Source organism: Balaenoptera physalus (assembly GCF_965194825.1).
Source record: "Balaenoptera physalus genome assembly, chromosome: 1".
Classification (NCBI taxonomy): domain Eukaryota; kingdom Metazoa; phylum Chordata; class Mammalia; order Artiodactyla; family Balaenopteridae; genus Balaenoptera; species Balaenoptera physalus.
In genome coordinates this window covers 92,386,216-92,404,810 of record NC_138882.1, presented here as the reverse complement: position 1 = coordinate 92,404,810, position 18,595 = coordinate 92,386,216, and the positions used below count along the sequence as shown (strand labels likewise).

Genomic DNA, 18,595 nt, shown 5'->3' with positions numbered 1-18,595 from the left:
GTGTCCCTAGGTCTGAAATGGGTCTCTTGTAGACAGCATATATACGGGTCTTGTTTTTGTATCCATTCAGCCAGTCTGTGTCTTTTGGTTGGAGCATTTAATCCTTTTACATTTAAGGTAATTATCGATATGTATGGTCCTATTCCCATTTTCTTAAATGTTTTGGGTTTGTTATTGTAGATGTTTTCCTTCTCTTGTGTTTCTTGCCTAGAGAAGTTCCTTTAGCGTTTGTTTTAAAGCTGGTTTGGTGGTGCTGAACTCTCTCAGCTTTTGCTTGTCTGTAAAGTTTTAATTTCTCCATCAAATCTGAATGAGATCCTTGCTGCATAGAGTAATCTTGGTTGTAGGTTTTCCCTTTTCATCACTTTAAATAAGTCCTGCCACTCCCTTCTGGTTTGCAGAGTTTTTGCTGAAAGATCAGCTGTTATCCTTATGGGGATTCCCCTGTATGTTATTTGTTGCTTTTCCCTTGCTGCTTTTAATATTTTTTCTTTATATTTAATATTTGATAGTTTGATTAATATGTGTCTTGGCGTGTTTCTCCTGGGCTTTATCCTGTATGGGACTCTCTGTGCTTCCAGGACTTGATTAACTATTTCCTTTCCCATATTAGGGAAGTTTTCAAATATAATTTCTTCAAATATTTTCTCAGTCCCTTTCTTTTTCTCTTCTTCTTCTGGCAACCCTATAATTCGAATGTTGGTGCGTTTAATGTTGTCCCAGAGGTCTCTGAGACTCCTCAGTTCTTTTCATTCTTTTTTCTTTATGCTGCTCTGCAGTAGTTATTTCCACTATTTTTCATTCCAGGTCACTTACCCGTTCTTCTGCCTCAGTTATTCTCCTATTGATCCCTTCTAGAGTATTTTTAATTTCATTTATTGTGTTGTTCTTCGTTGCTTGTTTCCTCTTTAGTTCTTCTAGGTCCTTGTTAAATGTTTCTTGCATTTTGTCTATTCTGTTTCCTAGAGTGTGGATCATCTTTACTATCATTATTCTGAATTCTTTTTCAGGTAGACTGCCTATTTCCTCTTCATTTGTTAGGTCTGGTGTGTTTTTACCTTGCTCCTTCATCTTCTGTGTGTTTTTCTGTCTTCTCATTTTGCTTATCTTACTGTGTTTAGAGTCTCCTTTTTGCAGGCTGCAGGTTCATAGTTCCCGTTGTTTTTCATGTCTGTCCCCAGTGGCTCAGGTTGGTTCAGTGGGTTGTGTAGGCTTCCTGGTGGAGGGGACTAGTGCCTGTGTTCTGGTGGATGAGGCTGGATCTTGTCTTTCTGGTGGGCACGTCCACGTCTGGTGGTGTGTTTTGGGGTGTCTGTGGCCTTATTATGATTTTAGGCAGCCTCTCTGCTAATGGATGGGGCTGTGTTCCTGTCTTGCTAGTTGTTTGGCATAGGGTGTCCAGCACTGTAGCTTGCTGGTCGCTGAGTGAAGCTGGATCTTGGTGTTTAGATGGAGATCTCTGGAAGATTTTTGCCGTTTGGTATTACATGGAGCTGGGAGGTCTCTTGTGGACCAGTGTCCTGGAGTTGGCTCTCCCACCTCAGAGGCACAGCCCTGATGCCTGGCTGGAGCACCAAGAGCCTTTCATCCACACGGCTCAGAATAAAAGGGAGAAAAAATAGAAAGAAAGAAAGAAAGAAAAAAGATAAAATTAAAGTAATATAAAAAAAAATAAAGTTATTAAAATAAAAAAATAAAAATTATTAAGAAAAAAATTTTATTTTAAAGAAAAACAAAACAAAACAAAAAACGGACGGACAGAACCCTAGGACAACTGGTGAAAGCAAAGCTATACAGACAAAATCTCACAGAGAAGCATACACATACACACTCACAAAAAGAGGAAAAGGTGAAAAAATAATATATCTTGCTCCCAACGTCCACCTCCTCAATTTGGGATGATTTGTTGTCTATTCAGGTATTCCACAGATGCAGGGTTCATCAAGTTGATTGTGGAGCTTTAATCCGCTGCTTCTGAGGCTGCTGGGAGAAATTTCCCTTTCTCTTCTTTGTTTGCACAGCTCCCGGGGTTCAGCTTTGGATTTGGCCCCACCTCTGTGTGTAAGTTGCCTGAGGGTGTCTGTTCTTGGCTCAGACAGGACTGGGTTAAAGGAGCAGCTGCTTCGGGGGCTCTGGGTCACTCAGGCCGGGGGGAGGGAGGGGTACGGATGCGGGGCGAGCCTGCGGCGGCAGAGGCCAGTGTGACGTTGCACCAGCCTGATGCATGCCGTGTGTTCTCCCGGGGAAGTTGTCCCTGGATCACGGGACCCTGGCAGTGGCGGGCTGCACAGGCTCCCGGAAAGGGCAGTTTGGAGAGTGACCTGTGCTTGCACACAGGGTTCTTGGTGGCGGCAGCAGCAGCCTTAGCGTCTCCTGCCCGTCTTGGGTCTGCGCTGATAACCGTGGCTTGCGCCCGTCTCTGGAGCTCCTTTAAGCAGCGCTCTTAATCCCCTCTCCTCGTGCACCAGGAAACAAAGAGGCAAGAAAAAGTCTCTTGCCTCTTCGGCAGCTCCAGACTTTCCCGGACTCCCTCCTGGCTAGCTGTGGTGCACTAACCCCTTCAGGCTGTGTTCACGCCGGCAACCCCAGTCCTCTCCCTGCTATCTGACCGAAGCCCGAGCCTCAGCTCCCAGCCCCCGCCCGCCCCAGCGGGTGAGCAGACAAGCCTCTCGGGCTGGTGAGTGCTGTTCGGCACCAATCCTCTGTGCGGGAATCTCTCCGCTTTGCCCTCCGCACCCCTGTTGCTGCGCTCTCCTCCACGGCTCCGAAGCTACCCCCTCTGCCACCCTCAGTCTCCGCCCGTGAAGGGGCTTCCTAGTGTGTGGAAATCTTTCCTTCTTCACAGCTCCCTCCCACTGGTGCAGGTCCCATCCCTATTCTTTGTCTCTGTTTTTTCTTTTTTCTTTTGCCCTACCCAGGTACGTGGGAGTTTCTTGCCTTTTGGGAGGTCTGAGGTCTTTTGCCAGCGTTCAGTGGGTATTCCATAGGAGCAGTTCCACGTGTACATGTATTTCTGATGTATCTGTGGGGAGGAAGGTGATCTCCACATCTTACTCTTCTGCCATCTTCTCCTCTCTGCCTTTTTTATTATAATATGTCTTGGTTTAGGTCTGTTTGGGTTTACCTTGTTTGGGACCCTCTGTGCTTCCTGTACCTGCTTATCTGTTTCCTTTAGGTTTTGGAAGTTTTCAGCCGTAATTTTTCAAATACATTTGCAATCTCCTTTTCTCTTCCCTTTCTGGAATCCCGATTATGTGTAGATTGGTACACTTTATATTATCCCATAGGTCTCTTGTATTGCTTTCATTTTTTCTCATTTGGCTTTCTGTCTGCTGTCCTGATGGGTGATTTCCATCATTCTATCTTCCAGGTCAGTTATTCGTTTTGCATTATTTATTCTGCTCTTCATTGCCTGTAGTTCAGTTTTTGTCTCGACAAATGAGTTTTCTAATTTTTCTTGGTTCCTCTTTATTGTTTCCAGTTCCTTTTTATAGTACTCTGCATTTCTGTTGATAGCCTTTCTTAATCCCTTCAGTATTTTCATTATCTCCTTTTTGAAATCAGCGTCTGTTAGACTGAAGAGGTCTATCTACTGTGGTCTTGGGGGGCTGTTTATATCTGGGAGCATCCCTGTGTAGCCTGCGTGGGTGTAATATTTTTGGTGCAAGGGCTGATTTTCGTATGGATGCCTGTTGCCTCTTTTCTCAGCGTGTGCTGGCCATTACCCGTTAATGGAGGGTGTGCAGGTGCAGTGGCTGGTGGCTGGTCGGGGGGTTCTCAGCGGCAGTGGTGGCTCACGTGTGCCCCCGGAGCACACGATGGGAGCAGAGGCGGCTCGTGATCACTCCTGGAGCTCATGTAGGTAGGCAGTGTCCTGCCGCCTGAGAGCTCGCTCAGGGAAATCGGCTGCAGGGTGGCTCCCGCGCCTCCCCTCGCACACTGCCCACACAACAGCACCTCTCCAAAGCCCAAGTTTCCCCACCCAGCCCTCGCCCCTCCTGGCAGACGTGTCTCAGGCTGGGGAGTGTAGAGCAGTTGCACTGACCCTCTGTGCAGGTCTCTATTCTAGCTGCTGCAGATCAGTTGCTGTGTTCTTCTCCAAGGCTCTGAAGCTCTCCCTCTGTCCTGGCTGATCTCCCTGCCGGTGAGGGGACTTCCCAGGGTGCAAGAACCTTTCTTGTTTCACAGCTCCCTGCCTGGGGCGCAGGTCCCAACCCGATGACTTCCTTACTTTCTTTTTTTTTTTTTTTAACTTCTGTCCTACCTGGTTACATGGAGATTTTCTTGCCCATTCAGGGGTCTAAGGTCTCCTGCCAGCATTCAGTAGACATTCTGTGAGAACTGTTCGACATGTAGATATGTTTTTGATGTATTTGTGGGAGGAGGTGAGCTTCACGTCCTTCTACTCCGCTGTCTTGATTGTTCCCCTGTATCTCATCTTTAAATAGGATCCCAACCAGATAGGCCTTTTGTGGCAAAAAGTTGATGAAATTTACAGATGAAGAGCATAACCTCTGTTTTCCTCCCTTGTAACCAAGGACAGAAGTAGTGCTGAATCTGTTGGATCAGCGCCTGGTTTCTAGAAAGGAAGGTTTGATCTCCTGAAAGTGGCGCCTCTCAGGTGTTCCTGGGAGTTGCCCTACTCAGTGTGTCCACTTGTAGTCTCACCTGAATCCATGACCCAGTCTCCTTGTAAATTAAAAAAGAAAAATCAGGGACTTCCCTCTGGCGCAGTGGTTAAGAATCCGCCTGCCATAGTAGGGGACATGGGTTCAGTCCCTGGTCTGGGAAGATCCCACATGCTATGGAACAACGAAGCCCATGCACCACGACTACTGAGCCTGCGCTCTAGAGCCCACGAGCCAAAACTACTGAACCCATGTGCTGCAACTACTGAAGCCTGCATGCTCTAGGGCCTGCATGCTGCAACTAAGCCCGTGTGCTGTGACTACTGAGTCCACAGACTTAGAGCCTATGCTCCGCAACAAGAGAAGCCACTGCAATGAGAAGCCCGCGCACCACAAAGAAGAGTAGCCCCCACTTGCCGCAGCTAGAGAAAGCCTGTGCGCAGCAACAAAGACCTAATGCAGCCAAAAATAAGTAAAATTTAAAACAAAACAAAACAAAACCCGAAGACATCTTTGAATGCTGTTTGGCACACTGTTGGCACATCTTTATTAAACTGATTCAAGCAATTTCATTTGGTAACTTTTCATCAGGCCTTCCATTTGCAGTGTTGTGGGATGGTGAGTTTGTTGTGATGATTTCTGTCCTTTGCCATCATCTGTGTAGGCTGAGAGGATCATGGAGGCTATTGAGCTGTACCGAGAAGAAACTGCAAAAATGAGAGAACACAAAGCCATTTGTAAAGCTGCAGGGAAAGAGGTAAGACAGTCCATTAAGTTACGGTCTGAGAAACATTTATAAATGGAGACAGTTCCTGAGGGAAAAAACATCATTTGGGGATTTATTAACTCAGGAAATGAGATAAATGTAGTAGAATCTTTTCTAATTCAAACATTAGAAGGAATTGAGAAGCTCTGTCTTAATAAAAAGCCAAGGATAGTTAATTTGAGATCATGGTGATTATTGTATTGAGTTAAAAACTCAGATTCCTGCTTTCGTTTGGGAGGCAGGTAAACATTTCGGATTTCTAGATGAAATGTATTGCCCAGACTCATTGATAAATAAGCACTATTGAAACTAAAAGGTTTTATTAAATAATTTAATAATTCTTTAGGGTCAGTTTTTAGGGTCTCTCTTTTCAAAACTGTAAAATATTGTTATGACCCTGCCTGTGATAAGCACTATCGAAGGCTTGTTTTTTTAATGACTTGATTTAATAATTTCTTCATAGGTTCCTCTTCCCATCAACCCCATCCTGATGGCTTATGGCAGTATCTCTGTGAGTAGCCTAATGGTTACCCCTTGGTTATTCTAAGGTTACTTTCAGGCACAAGAGAGGAAGTGAAGAGGCATTATGATTTTAGAATAGACATATTGGGAAATACTTTGTCATTAAAAATCTCTTGAATGCTGGAATCCTGTAAGACATTTTGTATTTCAAAAGGACCATTTTAGTGTAACTTCAGGTCATCTTTTCTGGTTGGACTGGACTGGCATTCTTTTCTTAGTGCTTATTTATGTTTAGTATCCACAGCCCTCTGAAGATTCTATTCATTGAAACTGAAGTTTTTGGAGGAAAAGTTGATATAAATTAGTCAGATAAAAGAGGAGAGAGGGAGAATACTGGGACAAAGTATGCTTTTAGTGATCTTTAATTACTCAGTACTTTACTTGCATGTTTCATTCATCACAATAGTAATGTGAGTCAGTGTGTCTTCATTTTATAGATAGGAGACTGTTCTGACTTACAGATTGAAGGGAACATAGTTGATAAGTGGCAGAGCTGGATTGTGAACCCAGATCTGACTCAGTCTAAGCCCGTGCATGTAGTGCCATTTTTAGAACAGTTTCTCATAAGAAGGAGAGATATCCCTGGTTTTTAGGAGATGGAAATTAGAGAGCTTCAGTGAAGAAATCAAGAGTATCACTAATGCTGTCACACTTCCTTTATAGCCTTCAGCTTATGTGTTGGAGATTTTTAAAGGAATCAAGTCAAGGTGAGTGCTGGTGCACAGTTATTACAGCTAATACCATTTACCGAACATGAGATAAACAGACATTATAATTGATGGTTATCTTCTTTAGAGGCTTAACTATGTCAAAATTTTGATGGAAAATAATTCATTATAATGTTCTTTTTGAATTAGAACTAGAAGGTTCCTCCTAAAATATGAAGGGAGATATTGAATACTTTTAAAAAGGACAAATGAAGGGCAGTGCTACTTTATATCCTAGGTAATGAAATCATCTATAATTCAGTCACAGGTACCAACTGTTAACATTTTTTGTTGTATATTTCCTTTGGCTTATTTTCTGTGTACATACACAGTTGGAATCATATGTATACACTTTTATATCCTGTCCTTTTTCACAGAATATTTCCTGAGCACTTGCTCACTTTAGTAATAGTCTTCAAAAACACATCATTGAATTAGTTCAAAATATTCCATTGTACATATAGTTACTATTGGGTGGTGCATATGTGTTTGGCTGTTATCAATACTGCTTCAGTAAACACCTTTATATATAAATCTTTGTCTTCATCATTGATTATTTTTCTTAAGGGTCCTAGCAGTCTATTAACTAATCAATGGACATGAGCTTTTTAAAGGTTTATGTTGCTTAATTACTGTCAGAGTGCCTGTAATGACTTTTACCAGCTTTTAAAAAGTTCTTTGCTGGTTTGAGAGGCAAAAGGTGGTACTGCGTTATTTTCCTTTTTAATTAACAAAGTTAAAATTTTATTATATTTGTTGGCCATTTGTATTTTTTCCTGTGAATTTTTACTTTCCCTTTCTTGTGCTTTATAGTTGTTTCTCTTACTGGTTTTTTAAGAATTTTTTTATATCTTTTGTCATTCATTTTTGGAATAATATTTGAGTTTGATCTACTGAGAGTTATCATTTTTTAATAACAAATCACAATATCTGAATATATCCCATACAAGAAACAAACAGGACCTATCTAAGATAATGAAACTTTGCTAGAGAAATGTAAAGGAAAATTTAGAGTAATGGAGGTACGATGCATTCCTAGATGGGAAGATTCTGTGTTTTAAAGATTTGGTTTTTCTTAAACTAATCTGTAGGTTTGTGATCCCAATTGAAGTCCTCTTGAGAGTTCTAGTTGGAATTGATGAAATAATAGAACTAGCTCAAGAAAAGTAAAACAAACCAAAACCAGAACAAGAGGGAGCTGTTCTCCTAGATTAAAAAACTGTAAAAATGCAAAATTAAAACAGTACAGGATTGTTGTCAGAATCAGTTATGAAAACAGACTCTAAAGCCCTAGAACACTGATATAGAAGGACTCAATAAATGGTAAAAGAAGTATCATATAAAGATGGGATATACAACAAAAGGCTTTAAAGAAATTGGTTATCTGAAAGAAAAAAAGTTAGATTCTCCTACCATGCCATGGACCAGAATGCATCAAGTAGGTTAAAATACTAAATATAAAAAACCAAAACGTTGAAAAGAGAGAACCATTCATAATACAGATGTATGTTTAACTCTGGATGGGTAAGATCTACTCAAGTATAAAAGTAGAAGAAAAAAATAGGAGAGGAAAAGATTTTTAAATTGACCATGTTAAGAAATGTGGCATTTTTAATGTTTATTTTTTCCTCTTCAGTGAGCTGGAAGAATCTCTGCTTGTGCTGCCTTTCTCTTACATCCCAGACATCCTTAAGCTCTTTAATGAATTCATCCAGCTGGGCTCTGATGTTGAACTTCTATGTAGGTGCCTCTTCTTTCTCCTCAGGTAACGTCCTTTCCAAAAGTATATCATGTCTCATCCGCATAACTGCTCCAGTAGTGCCTCACCTGAAGCTGTCCATGCTTTGGGATTAAGAAATGTGATGTTTCCGTTTCAGAGACTATTGGGAATTTCAGTGCTGCCTGACATAACTCTTATCCTTTGGAATCAGTCTTGCTCGTAAAACGCAGATAGTGATGACCCAGCTCTTTAAGTAGCATGAGGTACTATGTTGCTAAGGATGCTCAGGCAGGCGGAGGTCTCCAGGTTACAGTCTAAGTTAGCAGCTCCGGTTCTAGTCAGTTTGCCGAAAGCCCATCTCTGAATGGCCAGTCTGCCTCAGTGTTTCTTTTTGACTACTGAGTTTAAACTAAATGGTTTTGTTTTCATAACAGCATTTTAAGGAGTAGTCAGTTTATTTCCCAGGTCTCTACAAGTACAAATAGAAGAATAGGGGCATATTTGGAGGGAACTAAGAAACATAAAGAAAATGTTCATTAGATTATATTCTAGGAAGAATTCTTATTAGTATGTAACAGAGGGAAAATATATTTACAAAGGCGTAATATATTCTTATCTCCCACTCTGTCCCCCAGTCTCAGGCTGTTATATCAGAGGACAGGAATAGAGGCAAATTTGAACATTCCTTAAAATGCTATTAGGAAAACAGAAACTGCTCAGCCAATACCAAATAGTTAAAAAGAAGAAAACAGGTGTATTTGGTGAATTGGCCTTTTTTCATGATCAGTAACCCTTCATTCCTTTATTTCTTTCAGGATAGTAGCAAATGAAGAACAATGATATGTTTATATTATTCTGTTGTCATATTTACAGTTTATTTTTTATTGCTATGGCATATGTGCTATTGAATCGGGGTTACTGATTCTAAGAGAAACACAGTGAATATTTCTAGCATATTGGGGATGGTAGATGGGTGCTACCTCTACCAGGTAGATATGGCAGGTCACAACTGAGGGTGAGGGTGAATGTGGAGGTTAAAGGAGCATGAATCATCAAGGGCATCTTGGTACTCTAGGTCAGAGTTTGATCATCTCTTTTTTTATGGCTGAAATATTAATAAATCTTTGAGTTAGCAATTCTTAGAAAGCTCATTTTCCTCTGATCTTTCCATAGAATACCATTGTCAAAATCTGTGGCCACCTGGTAGATTGCAAAGAGTCAGCTTTGCAAATGAGTTGAATGTTAGGATAGTATTTTCAAAATTGTTAATTGGCTAGAACTGAATAGTAGGAAGAAACTTCTTTAGTTTTTTTTCCTAGAAGCATTTCTGTATTTCCATGATCGGTGAAATGATTTTTTTTTTTTGGACATTTTGTCTGTTTGCTAGTTCTAGAAGGGATAGGTAGAGCTAGAACCACTATCCTTCTTTGTGACATGCCTGGTTTTATTTTTGTTAGGATTCACTTTGGCCAGATCACTAGCAACCAAATGCTTGTGCCAGTGATTGAAAAATTAAAGGAAACAACTATTTCAAAAGTCAGCCAAGTCCGGGTAAGTATCTTTGTAGAGACAGAACAAGGAGGGGAAAATTCTAGTGTGTATGTTACTTACAAGTAGCATAGTGTGCTGTGCCCTGTCTTTGGTGATATTGACCTGACATGCATGTGTACTTAAGATGAGGCTTTCGTTGGAGCTAGTAGACATAAGGAAAACAAACAAACAAACCAGGAAAAACCTTAGGGAAGGATGAGTAACAACACATGAAGCTTTGGTTCCCCTGACTCACATATGCTGCGATATTGAACTGAATTGAGAGGAAGTTTATTTCATCTCTCTTGTATTCTTTCTCAGGATGTTATCGGCTTCAACCTGGCAGGTCTTGATTATCTCAAGAGGGAATGTGAGGCAAAAAGTGAAGTTATGTTTTTTGCTGATGCTACCAGCCACTTGGAAGAAAAGAAGAGGAAAAAGAAAAAGAGGGAGAAGCTGATTTTAACATTGACTTAGAACTGAAATGTGGTGCCTTTTTCAACTTTTTCTTGAAAAGGACTTCTAAACTAAGCAGCAGTAGAGTTGGTGTAATCTTTGAAATAAATAAGAGGTTATCATGTTGCAAAAGAAAGATCCTAGGATGTGTTTCCTAACTTTGCCTGAGGGAATTCCAACATAGCAGTATGGGCTCCATTTCTTGGCCTGAAACACAGACTAGTTTAAAACCTGTGCTCTGAATGGCTAGCCCTGCAGGAGTTGTTCCCTTCTAGCAGGAAGCAAAGAACTTTTTTAAAATTAAGTATTTGTTTCACTAGAGTTGAAATTAACATTTCAGAAGTATTCCTTATTTCTTTTATATCAGAAGAATTGTTGGGTAATTTGTTGCCTCTCTGTATTAGGTTTTACTGCCTACTGAGACAATCAGGTATGTAACTGATTGCCCTCTGCCCATAAATGCAGAGTCTTGGACTTACAGAGCTGAAAGGGACCATAAAAGTTATCTAGAACAGCCTCTTTAAACTTAACCTCTTGTAGGTGGTTTTATCTGTGTATAAAAAGCTCCTAATTAATTGCTGTTTATACTTCTCTAAGTAGTTGTTTCTAATTAAAGAGTAGTCAAGTAGAGATGCCTTGCTGTGCACTAATCAAAGAGAAGGGGAACTTACCTCAGATAAAGTGAAATGTACAGTAAGTAACTGAGCTATATAGCTTTTGGTCAAAGTATTTGAAACTCCTTACCTAAAGGTTTGAGGTTAACAGGTGAGTTTAAAAAAAAATTCTAAGCCAAGCTAATTTCTAGTCATTAAGTCAGAATTTATTGGTTTAGCCAGCCATTGGCTACATACTGTACTGAAACCATTTAATGAATAATCTCTTGCAAATGATGCATTGTTACCTATGGAAGCCTGTAATGCCATAAAGAGGAGGCTCATGAATGGTTTATTAGGAGTATACCATCTAAGCTTAACTTAAAATAGAAATAAATAAATCTCCATATGTCTATATATATTTATTTCAAATAAGCTTAGATGGTATACTCCTAATATGAAGTATATGCTTAACAATTTGAGATTCCCTGGCTAGAAGTTAGGTGCTTAGTGTAGTAATTGTATTAATTAAAGTGTTTCTCTGTGACAAGTATCATCAGTCATATCTCATCCCAAAGAAGTCTAGCAGAGCATCTAGGACAGTGACCAAGGAGACAGTGGTGTCTGTCACTGGCATCTAGGGTTCCACTCACCTATCCGTCAGTGCAGCCTTTCCAGGTCAGACCAGGCAGGAGCTTAGGAGGAAGCCACCTGGTCTACAAACAGTATCTACAATCCATCCCCTTTCCTCATAATTTAAGAGCCTTAGTTTTGAGATAGGACTAAGGCTCTTAAGGATAACATCACCTTATATTCTAAGTCCTATCTCTTTATTTCTGAGGTTGTGAGATGCGAGCAGCTCTGATGTGTACTGCAGTCACTGGCCCGATCCTTGGTAGGGCCGAGTGCTAGCTGCCCTTGTATAATCCCTACCCACACAAGTGTAGGCTGGACCTAGTGACCTGCTTCTAAAGAATAGAATACAACAAATGTAATAGGATATCTCTTCCAAGGTTAGGTTATAAAACCCTGAATTCTGCCTTGCTCGTGCTCTCTCAGGTCTTCTTGATCGCTCTGGTAAACACAAGCTGCCATGTTGTGAGATGCCCTGAGGGCAATCTCCAGACAACAGCCAGCAAAGGACTGAGGTCCTCAGTCTAACAGCCTGTAAGAAGCTGCATCCTGCCAACGACTGCTTGAGTGAACTGAAAGCAGGTTCACCCCTAGTTAAGCCAGAGTACCCAACAGCTCTATGCCTGGATTCCTGACCCACACAAGCTATGAGATCATAATATCTGTTGCTTTAAGCTTACTGAGTTTTGGGGTAATTTGTTACGTAGCAATAGATAACTAATACAGCTTCTGTAGAGCAAATTACCTAACCTGGTTATGTTTCAGATTACTCATCTACAAAATGGCATGATGCTACCTACACTGAAGTTATTATAAAGTACTTACCACTGGCTCAGAGTAAACACAGAATATGTTACTTTTACTGTGTGAGACGTACAAGGTATAAACCTATAGAATGATTCCAATATATACATAGATAAGATTGGAAAGAAATGGACTAAAATGTTATCTGTCAGATATTACGGAGAATCTTTACAATAGATGTCTAATATGAGTAAGTACATTGGGCATCTTTTAATCTCATTAACTCTGATAATATGAACAAAGAGGCATAAAGACAACATCACTTAAGACATTTCTTCTATTAGGTACATTCATGTCATTACTTTTTTTTTTTTTTTTTTGAGTGCTTATTCATTCTTTACTTATTTCCAAACCTTCCCAGGGTTGAAAAGATATTTATTCAGCTATGGGACAGTTTAATCTCTAGTTGGCTAAGGTTACTGGAACAGTAATTCATACTCATGTTACAGTCACCATCGTAGACAGGCTAAGGAAATAGTCCTACTTACTGGTCAAGATTTTGAGACTACAGAGGAGATATAGGGACTAAATTAACCCAAGTCATTCTTTCTGAAGCATATAAGGATATGTTTAGTCCTTTTTAAAAACTATTTCCTATATCAATAGGGGACTCAAAGATCATACCTCTTCCAATTCTTTCATGTGATTTGGGTAACAGGAATCCTATATTTGCACTCAGGTTTCAGTTAACTTCTCTCAATTCTTGATTGAGTTCTGAACTTCTTTAGCAATGAGTCACTATTTTGAAGCATGTCATTACTTTTGATAGATTGGTGCCAACAGACATTACGAATATTTGAAAGCTCTTCTGTAGTTTTCAGAATTGTCCAGCTAGAGTTTCAAACTTCACCACTACTTTAGTTTAAGATAACTTCTGAAAGGCATGGACTAGAACCGAGATAAATCACATCTTAATCAGTGGTTCCCAAAGTATATTCCAAGACCCCCAGGGGTCTGAGGACTCTTCCGAGGAGTCCACAAGGTCAAAAATATTTCAAAACAATAAATTTAATAATGTCCTCCAGGAATTCATGTCCACCCAGAGCCTATGAGTGTGACCTTATTTGGAATTTGGATCTTTACAAATATAATTAGTTAAGATTAGGTCATTCTAGATAAGATTAAATCCAATGATTTGCTTTTATAAGAATGCCATGTGATGGACAGCTACATGTAAAAGAATGAAATTAGAACATTCTCTAACACCATACCCAAAAATAAACTCAAAATGGATCAAAGACCTAAATGTAAGGCCGGACACTATAAAACTCTTAGGGGAAGATAGAGAACACCCTTTGACATAAATCTCAGCAATATCTTTTTGGATCCACCTAATAGAGTAAGGAAAATAAAAACAAAAATAAACAAATGGGACCTAATTAAACTTAAAGCTTTTGCACAACAAAGGAAACCATAAACAAAATGAAGAGACAGCCCCCAGAATGGGAGAAAATATCTTCAAACGAAGCAACCAACAAGGGATTAATCTGTAAACTATACAACAGCTCATGCAGCTCTACGTTAAAAAAAAACAAACACAAGAGGCACATGAAAAGATGCTCAACATCACTAATTATCAGAGCAATGCAAATCAAAACTACAATGAGGTACTACCTCATCAATCAGAATGTCCATCATCAAAAAGTCTACACACAATAAATGCTGGAGAGGATGTGGAGAAAAGGGAACCCTCCTACACTGTTGGTACCACCACTATGGAGAACAATATGGAGGTTCCTTAAAAGACTAAAAATAGAACTACCATATGATCCAGTAATCCCACTCCCGGGCATATATCTGGAGAAAACCATAATTCAAAAAGATACATGCACCCCAATGTTCATTGCAGCACTATTTACAATAGCCAAGACATGGAAGCATCCTAAAAGTCCATTGACAGATGAATGGATAAAAAAGATGTGGTACATACATACAATGGAATATTACTCAGCCGTAAAAAAGAATGAAATAATGCCATTTGCAGCAACATGGATGAACCGAGAGATTATCATCCTAAATGAAGTAAGTCAGACAGAGAAAGACAAATATAATATGATATCACTCATATGTGGAATTAATTTAAAAATGATACAAATGAACTTATTTACAAAACAGAAACAGACTTACAGATATCAAAACAAACTTATGGTTTCCAAAGGGGAAATGTGGCGGGGAGGGATAAATCAGGAGCTTGGGATAAACATACATACACTACTATATACACGGTAGATGGCCAACAAGGACCTGCTCTATAGCATAGGGAACTCTACTCAATGTTGTGTGATGACCTGTATGAGAAAAGAATCTAAAAAAGAATAATATATGTATATGTATAACTTAATCACTTTTCTGTACACCTGAAACTAACACAACATTGTACATCAACTATACTCCAGTAAAATTAAAATTTAAAAAAAAATGCCATGTGAGGACACACAGGGAGGGAGGCCATGTGACAGCAGAGGCAGAGATTGGGATTGGAGTGACAGCAGCTACAACCCTAGGAACACCAAGGATTCTGTCTACCACCAGAAACTAGGAGAGAGGCATGGAACAAATTCCCTCAGTGCTTCCAGAGGGAACTAACTCTCTAATACCTTGGTTTCAGACCTCCTAAACTGCAAGAGAATAAATATCCATTGTTTTAAGCCACCCAGTGTGGTCATTTGTTACAGCAGCCTCAGGAAACTGATAACAAATTTTGGTACCAGGAAGTGAGGTACTGCTATAGCAAATACCTAAAAATATGGAAGTGGCTTTGGAATCAAGTAATGGGTGAAAGCGGGAAGAATTTTGAGCTACATGATAGAAGAAAGTCTAGATTACCTTGAGGAGACTGTTGGTAGAAATAATGAACAGTAAAAGCACTTTTGGTGAGGGTTCAGAAGGAAGTGATGGGGAAAGTAAAGAACACTTTAAGCGTCTTAGAGAATTCCTACATCATGAACAGAATGTTGGTATAAATATGAACATTAAAGGTGCTTTTGCTAAGACCTCAGATGGAAATGAAGAACATGTTATTGGACAGTGGAGGAAGTGATCCTTCTTACGAAGTGGCAGAAAACTTGGCTGAATTGTGTTCTGCTTTTGGGTAAAAAGTAGAACTTATAAACAATGAAATTAGATTTCCAGCTGACGTTTCCAAGCAAAACATGGAAGATGTGTCCTGGTTTCTTGCTGCTTATAGTAAAATACAAGAGGAAAGAGATAAACCGAGGAAGGAAATGGTCAGCAAAAAGGAACCTGAACATGATGATTTGGAAAATTCACAGCCTGTCCATATTGCAGGGAATGCTAAGGCATGCTCTGGAGAGTTCATCAAGGGTGCAGCTGGAAAACCTAGTGGAGAAATTAGGTTTGTGACCATGAGTATAATCAACCATCTCAGCAGAAGCTAGGAACAGAGGTGAGACTATCCAGGAAGGACCTGTGGAGAACCCTCACGTCTAATGGCATGGATCTCCTTGACATCCACGAAGACTGATGGCTTTTGAGAATGTTCCATTAGCAAAAACTGCCTGCTTGGCATGGGGGACAGAGACAAGAAATGAAGGAAGGCTGCCAGACTTCTGGGCTTCTGTAAGCAGGAAATGGGCTGCCCAGAGGATAAGACTGTATCCCAGGCTAACAACTGAGAGGGTGGGGCCCACAAGGCATCTGTGAGTCTAGAGGGGGCTGCTGATGAAGCCTCTGGCCCAGAGGGCAGATCAAGACACAATTATGCTCAGGTTTTGAAACCTTAGGAAATCTGCCCCTCTGCACTGCAAACACTTAAATCGGTGACTCCTTTATTCTTTCCATTTTCTCCTTTTAAAATGGGAATGTCTTCTTATGCTATTTTGCAAGCTGACAACTTGTTTCTAGTTTCACAAGTCCATAGATGGAGAGGACACCATGATAGGTGAAGACTTTGGGGAATATTGGGATAGAGTGAGTGCATTTTGCACGTGAGATGGGTATGAATTTTGGGGAACCAGAAGGTGGACTGTACTGAGTTTATCCCCACAAAACTCATGTCTACCAGGACTTATGAATGCGATCTTATTTGTAAATAGGGTCTTTACAGACGCAATCAAGTTAAGATGAGGTCATTCAAGATTAGAGTAGCCCCTAAAATCAATGACTATTGTTCTTATAAGGAGAGACATACAGAAATACACAGGGAAGAATGCCATTGGGGACAGAGGCAGAGATCAGAGTGAGTTATAAGCTAAGGAACACCAAGGACTGCTGGCAACCACCAGAAATTAGGAAAGAGGCATAGAACAAATTCTCCCTCAGAGCCTCCAGAAGGAACCAACCCTGCTGACACCTCGATTTCAAATGTCTGGCCCCCCAAACTGCAAGAGAGTAAATATCTATTGTTTTAAGCCACCTGGTCTGCGGTACTTTGTTATGGCAGCCTCGAGACACAAACACAGATTTATTACAGCAGCCCTAGGAAACTAATGCAAGATGCTATTTGCCTTTTTCTCTCATGAGCGTACAGTGGAGTTTTCCAGAGACTATGTGATGTGTGATATGGTGACAGATTGAATACAGAGCAGATGTGAGAATCCAGCTATGTCCTATTAAGCCAGACATTGAAAAAATTTGCAAAAATGTAATACTCCCCTTCTTATTAATTTTTGTTTGGAAAAGTTATTTTTCATTAACAATTTATTTATGGTAATATACTGGGTTTATTTTTTTAATAAATTATAAGTTTTTCCCAGTTTTAATACTAATTTGGTAAATATTGATAAATATGACCCACATAAATGAAAGGTTTTTGGGGTCCTCAATAATTTTTAAGAATACATGAGGAGTCTTGAGTCCAAAAAATTTAAGAACCACTGGCCTAACTAAATTCTCAAGTCCACAAGGGCATCCTGCTGTTTGTGTTTGTACCCTTGCTTTTTGGAGAGTCCGATCAACATCAAAAATAGCACTTGAAAGAGTGAACTTTAGAATCACATTGAAGTAGGTTAGATTTTTACTTCTTCAAGATTCTCTCAGCCTCAGTTTCCTTATTTATAAAGTGGGAAAAATATCTATCTTGTAGATAGTATGAGGATTAGATAGTTTATGACTATGAAGGGGTAGTTGTTATAATATTTAAAAACAAATGTTTTCATTCCACCAGACTAAGTGGCTCATTGGTTGCTGGCTGTATGAAGATGGGAACAAATGCAAGGTCTAAGGCCTCAAGTTTGAATGGATGACAATCAAATTACAAATTTGTTACTTACCTAACACCTAATGTGGAGAAACTTTACGAGACATGAAGACTCCAAGTGCAGAGGAAGAAACTGTAGAAATCTTCTGGACCATAGGATTTTCTTTTCCCTGGGGAAAATCTTTTGGTCTCTTATCATAATTGCTGCTTGTTAAAACTGGTAAAATACCCATTAAGGACTATTATTTTCATGAACAAATGATTTGTATATGCAAACTCAGATAACATTTTAGAATTAGAATCTCTAGCACATTTAGCTCAATTTTAGGTATTCTCTGTCTAATGCAAATTCTACACACCAGGTTTAGGGGATGAAGGATGGCTATTGATCTCCTGTAATTTCTTCTGTTCCCCCTAGAGTATGTTTTCTGCTAAGGGTGACTGGCCTTTCTATAGGTGCCATCAATCACCATAACCAGGTCCCAGACCACATCAACATCCAGATTTCATGGTTTTTTGATGGGGAGGGGCAGGGGGACAGGCCTTGGGAAATGGACTATGAACTATCATTGTTGTCATTGGAAGTAGAGTAAGGATTTAATAAAACTCTTTTCCCCTCTCTCTGTGCCTGACAGATGGTCTCTATAAGCAAGGAAATAGAAATTTTATTAACATAAATGCAAAATTATTTAATTGCTGTGATCAGCCACAGGGATTCAGTTAGTCTGGATCAGCATCTAATAACTTGTGTGAAGAGGATTTAAGAGGACTTGATTTAATTCCCAGAGTGGGGAAAATTGTTCCCAGTGAGGTCTTTCGTGACCACCCTGCTATAAACTGCAATCCTTAATACTCCCTATACTTCCTTTCCTACTTTACATTTTTCTCCCTTGTACTTATCACCATTGTAGTCCATGTTTCACTTCTTTTGTCTACTGTCTGTCCTCCCACTGGAATGTTCAGTTTACATAAAGGCAGAAATTTGTGTCTCTTGTTCATTGCTGTATCCCCAATGCCTAGCACATTAGAAAAACTTATGATCTTTGAAAGAATGAACAAATGAATCCAACTCCATTTC

General features: G+C 39.8%; 2 protein-coding genes across 4 annotated transcripts in view; one reads left to right on the top strand and one right to left on the bottom strand.

Annotated features, from left to right (window-relative positions):
- Positions 1–17,599, top strand: part of WDR3 (WD repeat domain 3) — a 51,559-nt gene extending 33,960 nt beyond the window's left edge. The window contains exons 22-27 of one of the 3 annotated variants that reach the window (XM_082458283.1): positions 5,293–5,385; positions 5,858–5,905; positions 6,580–6,623; positions 8,260–8,388; positions 9,801–9,894; positions 17,485–17,599. In XM_082458283.1, the coding sequence (XP_082314409.1) occupies positions 5,293–5,385; positions 5,858–5,905; positions 6,580–6,623; positions 8,260–8,388; positions 9,801–9,894; positions 17,485–17,541 (465 nt within the window). In that variant the 3' untranslated portion in view covers positions 17,542–17,599. Of the gene's footprint in view, positions 1–5,292; positions 5,386–5,857; positions 5,906–6,579; positions 6,624–8,259; positions 8,389–9,800; positions 9,895–10,194; positions 11,966–17,484 lie in introns of those variants that run through there. The other 2 variants (XM_082458281.1, XM_082458282.1) reach the window with 2 other exon arrangements.
- The window catches only part of SPAG17 (sperm associated antigen 17), a 352,647-nt gene continuing 339,192 nt past the window's right edge, over positions 5,141–18,595 (bottom strand). Inside the window, exons 49-50 of the mRNA XM_082460586.1 lie at positions 17,591–17,737; positions 5,141–5,335 (exon numbers count right to left, since the gene is read on the bottom strand). Of these exons, the coding sequence (XP_082316712.1) occupies positions 17,598–17,737 (140 nt within the window). The 3' untranslated portion in view covers positions 5,141–5,335; positions 17,591–17,597. The remainder of the gene's footprint in view (positions 5,336–17,590; positions 17,738–18,595) is intronic.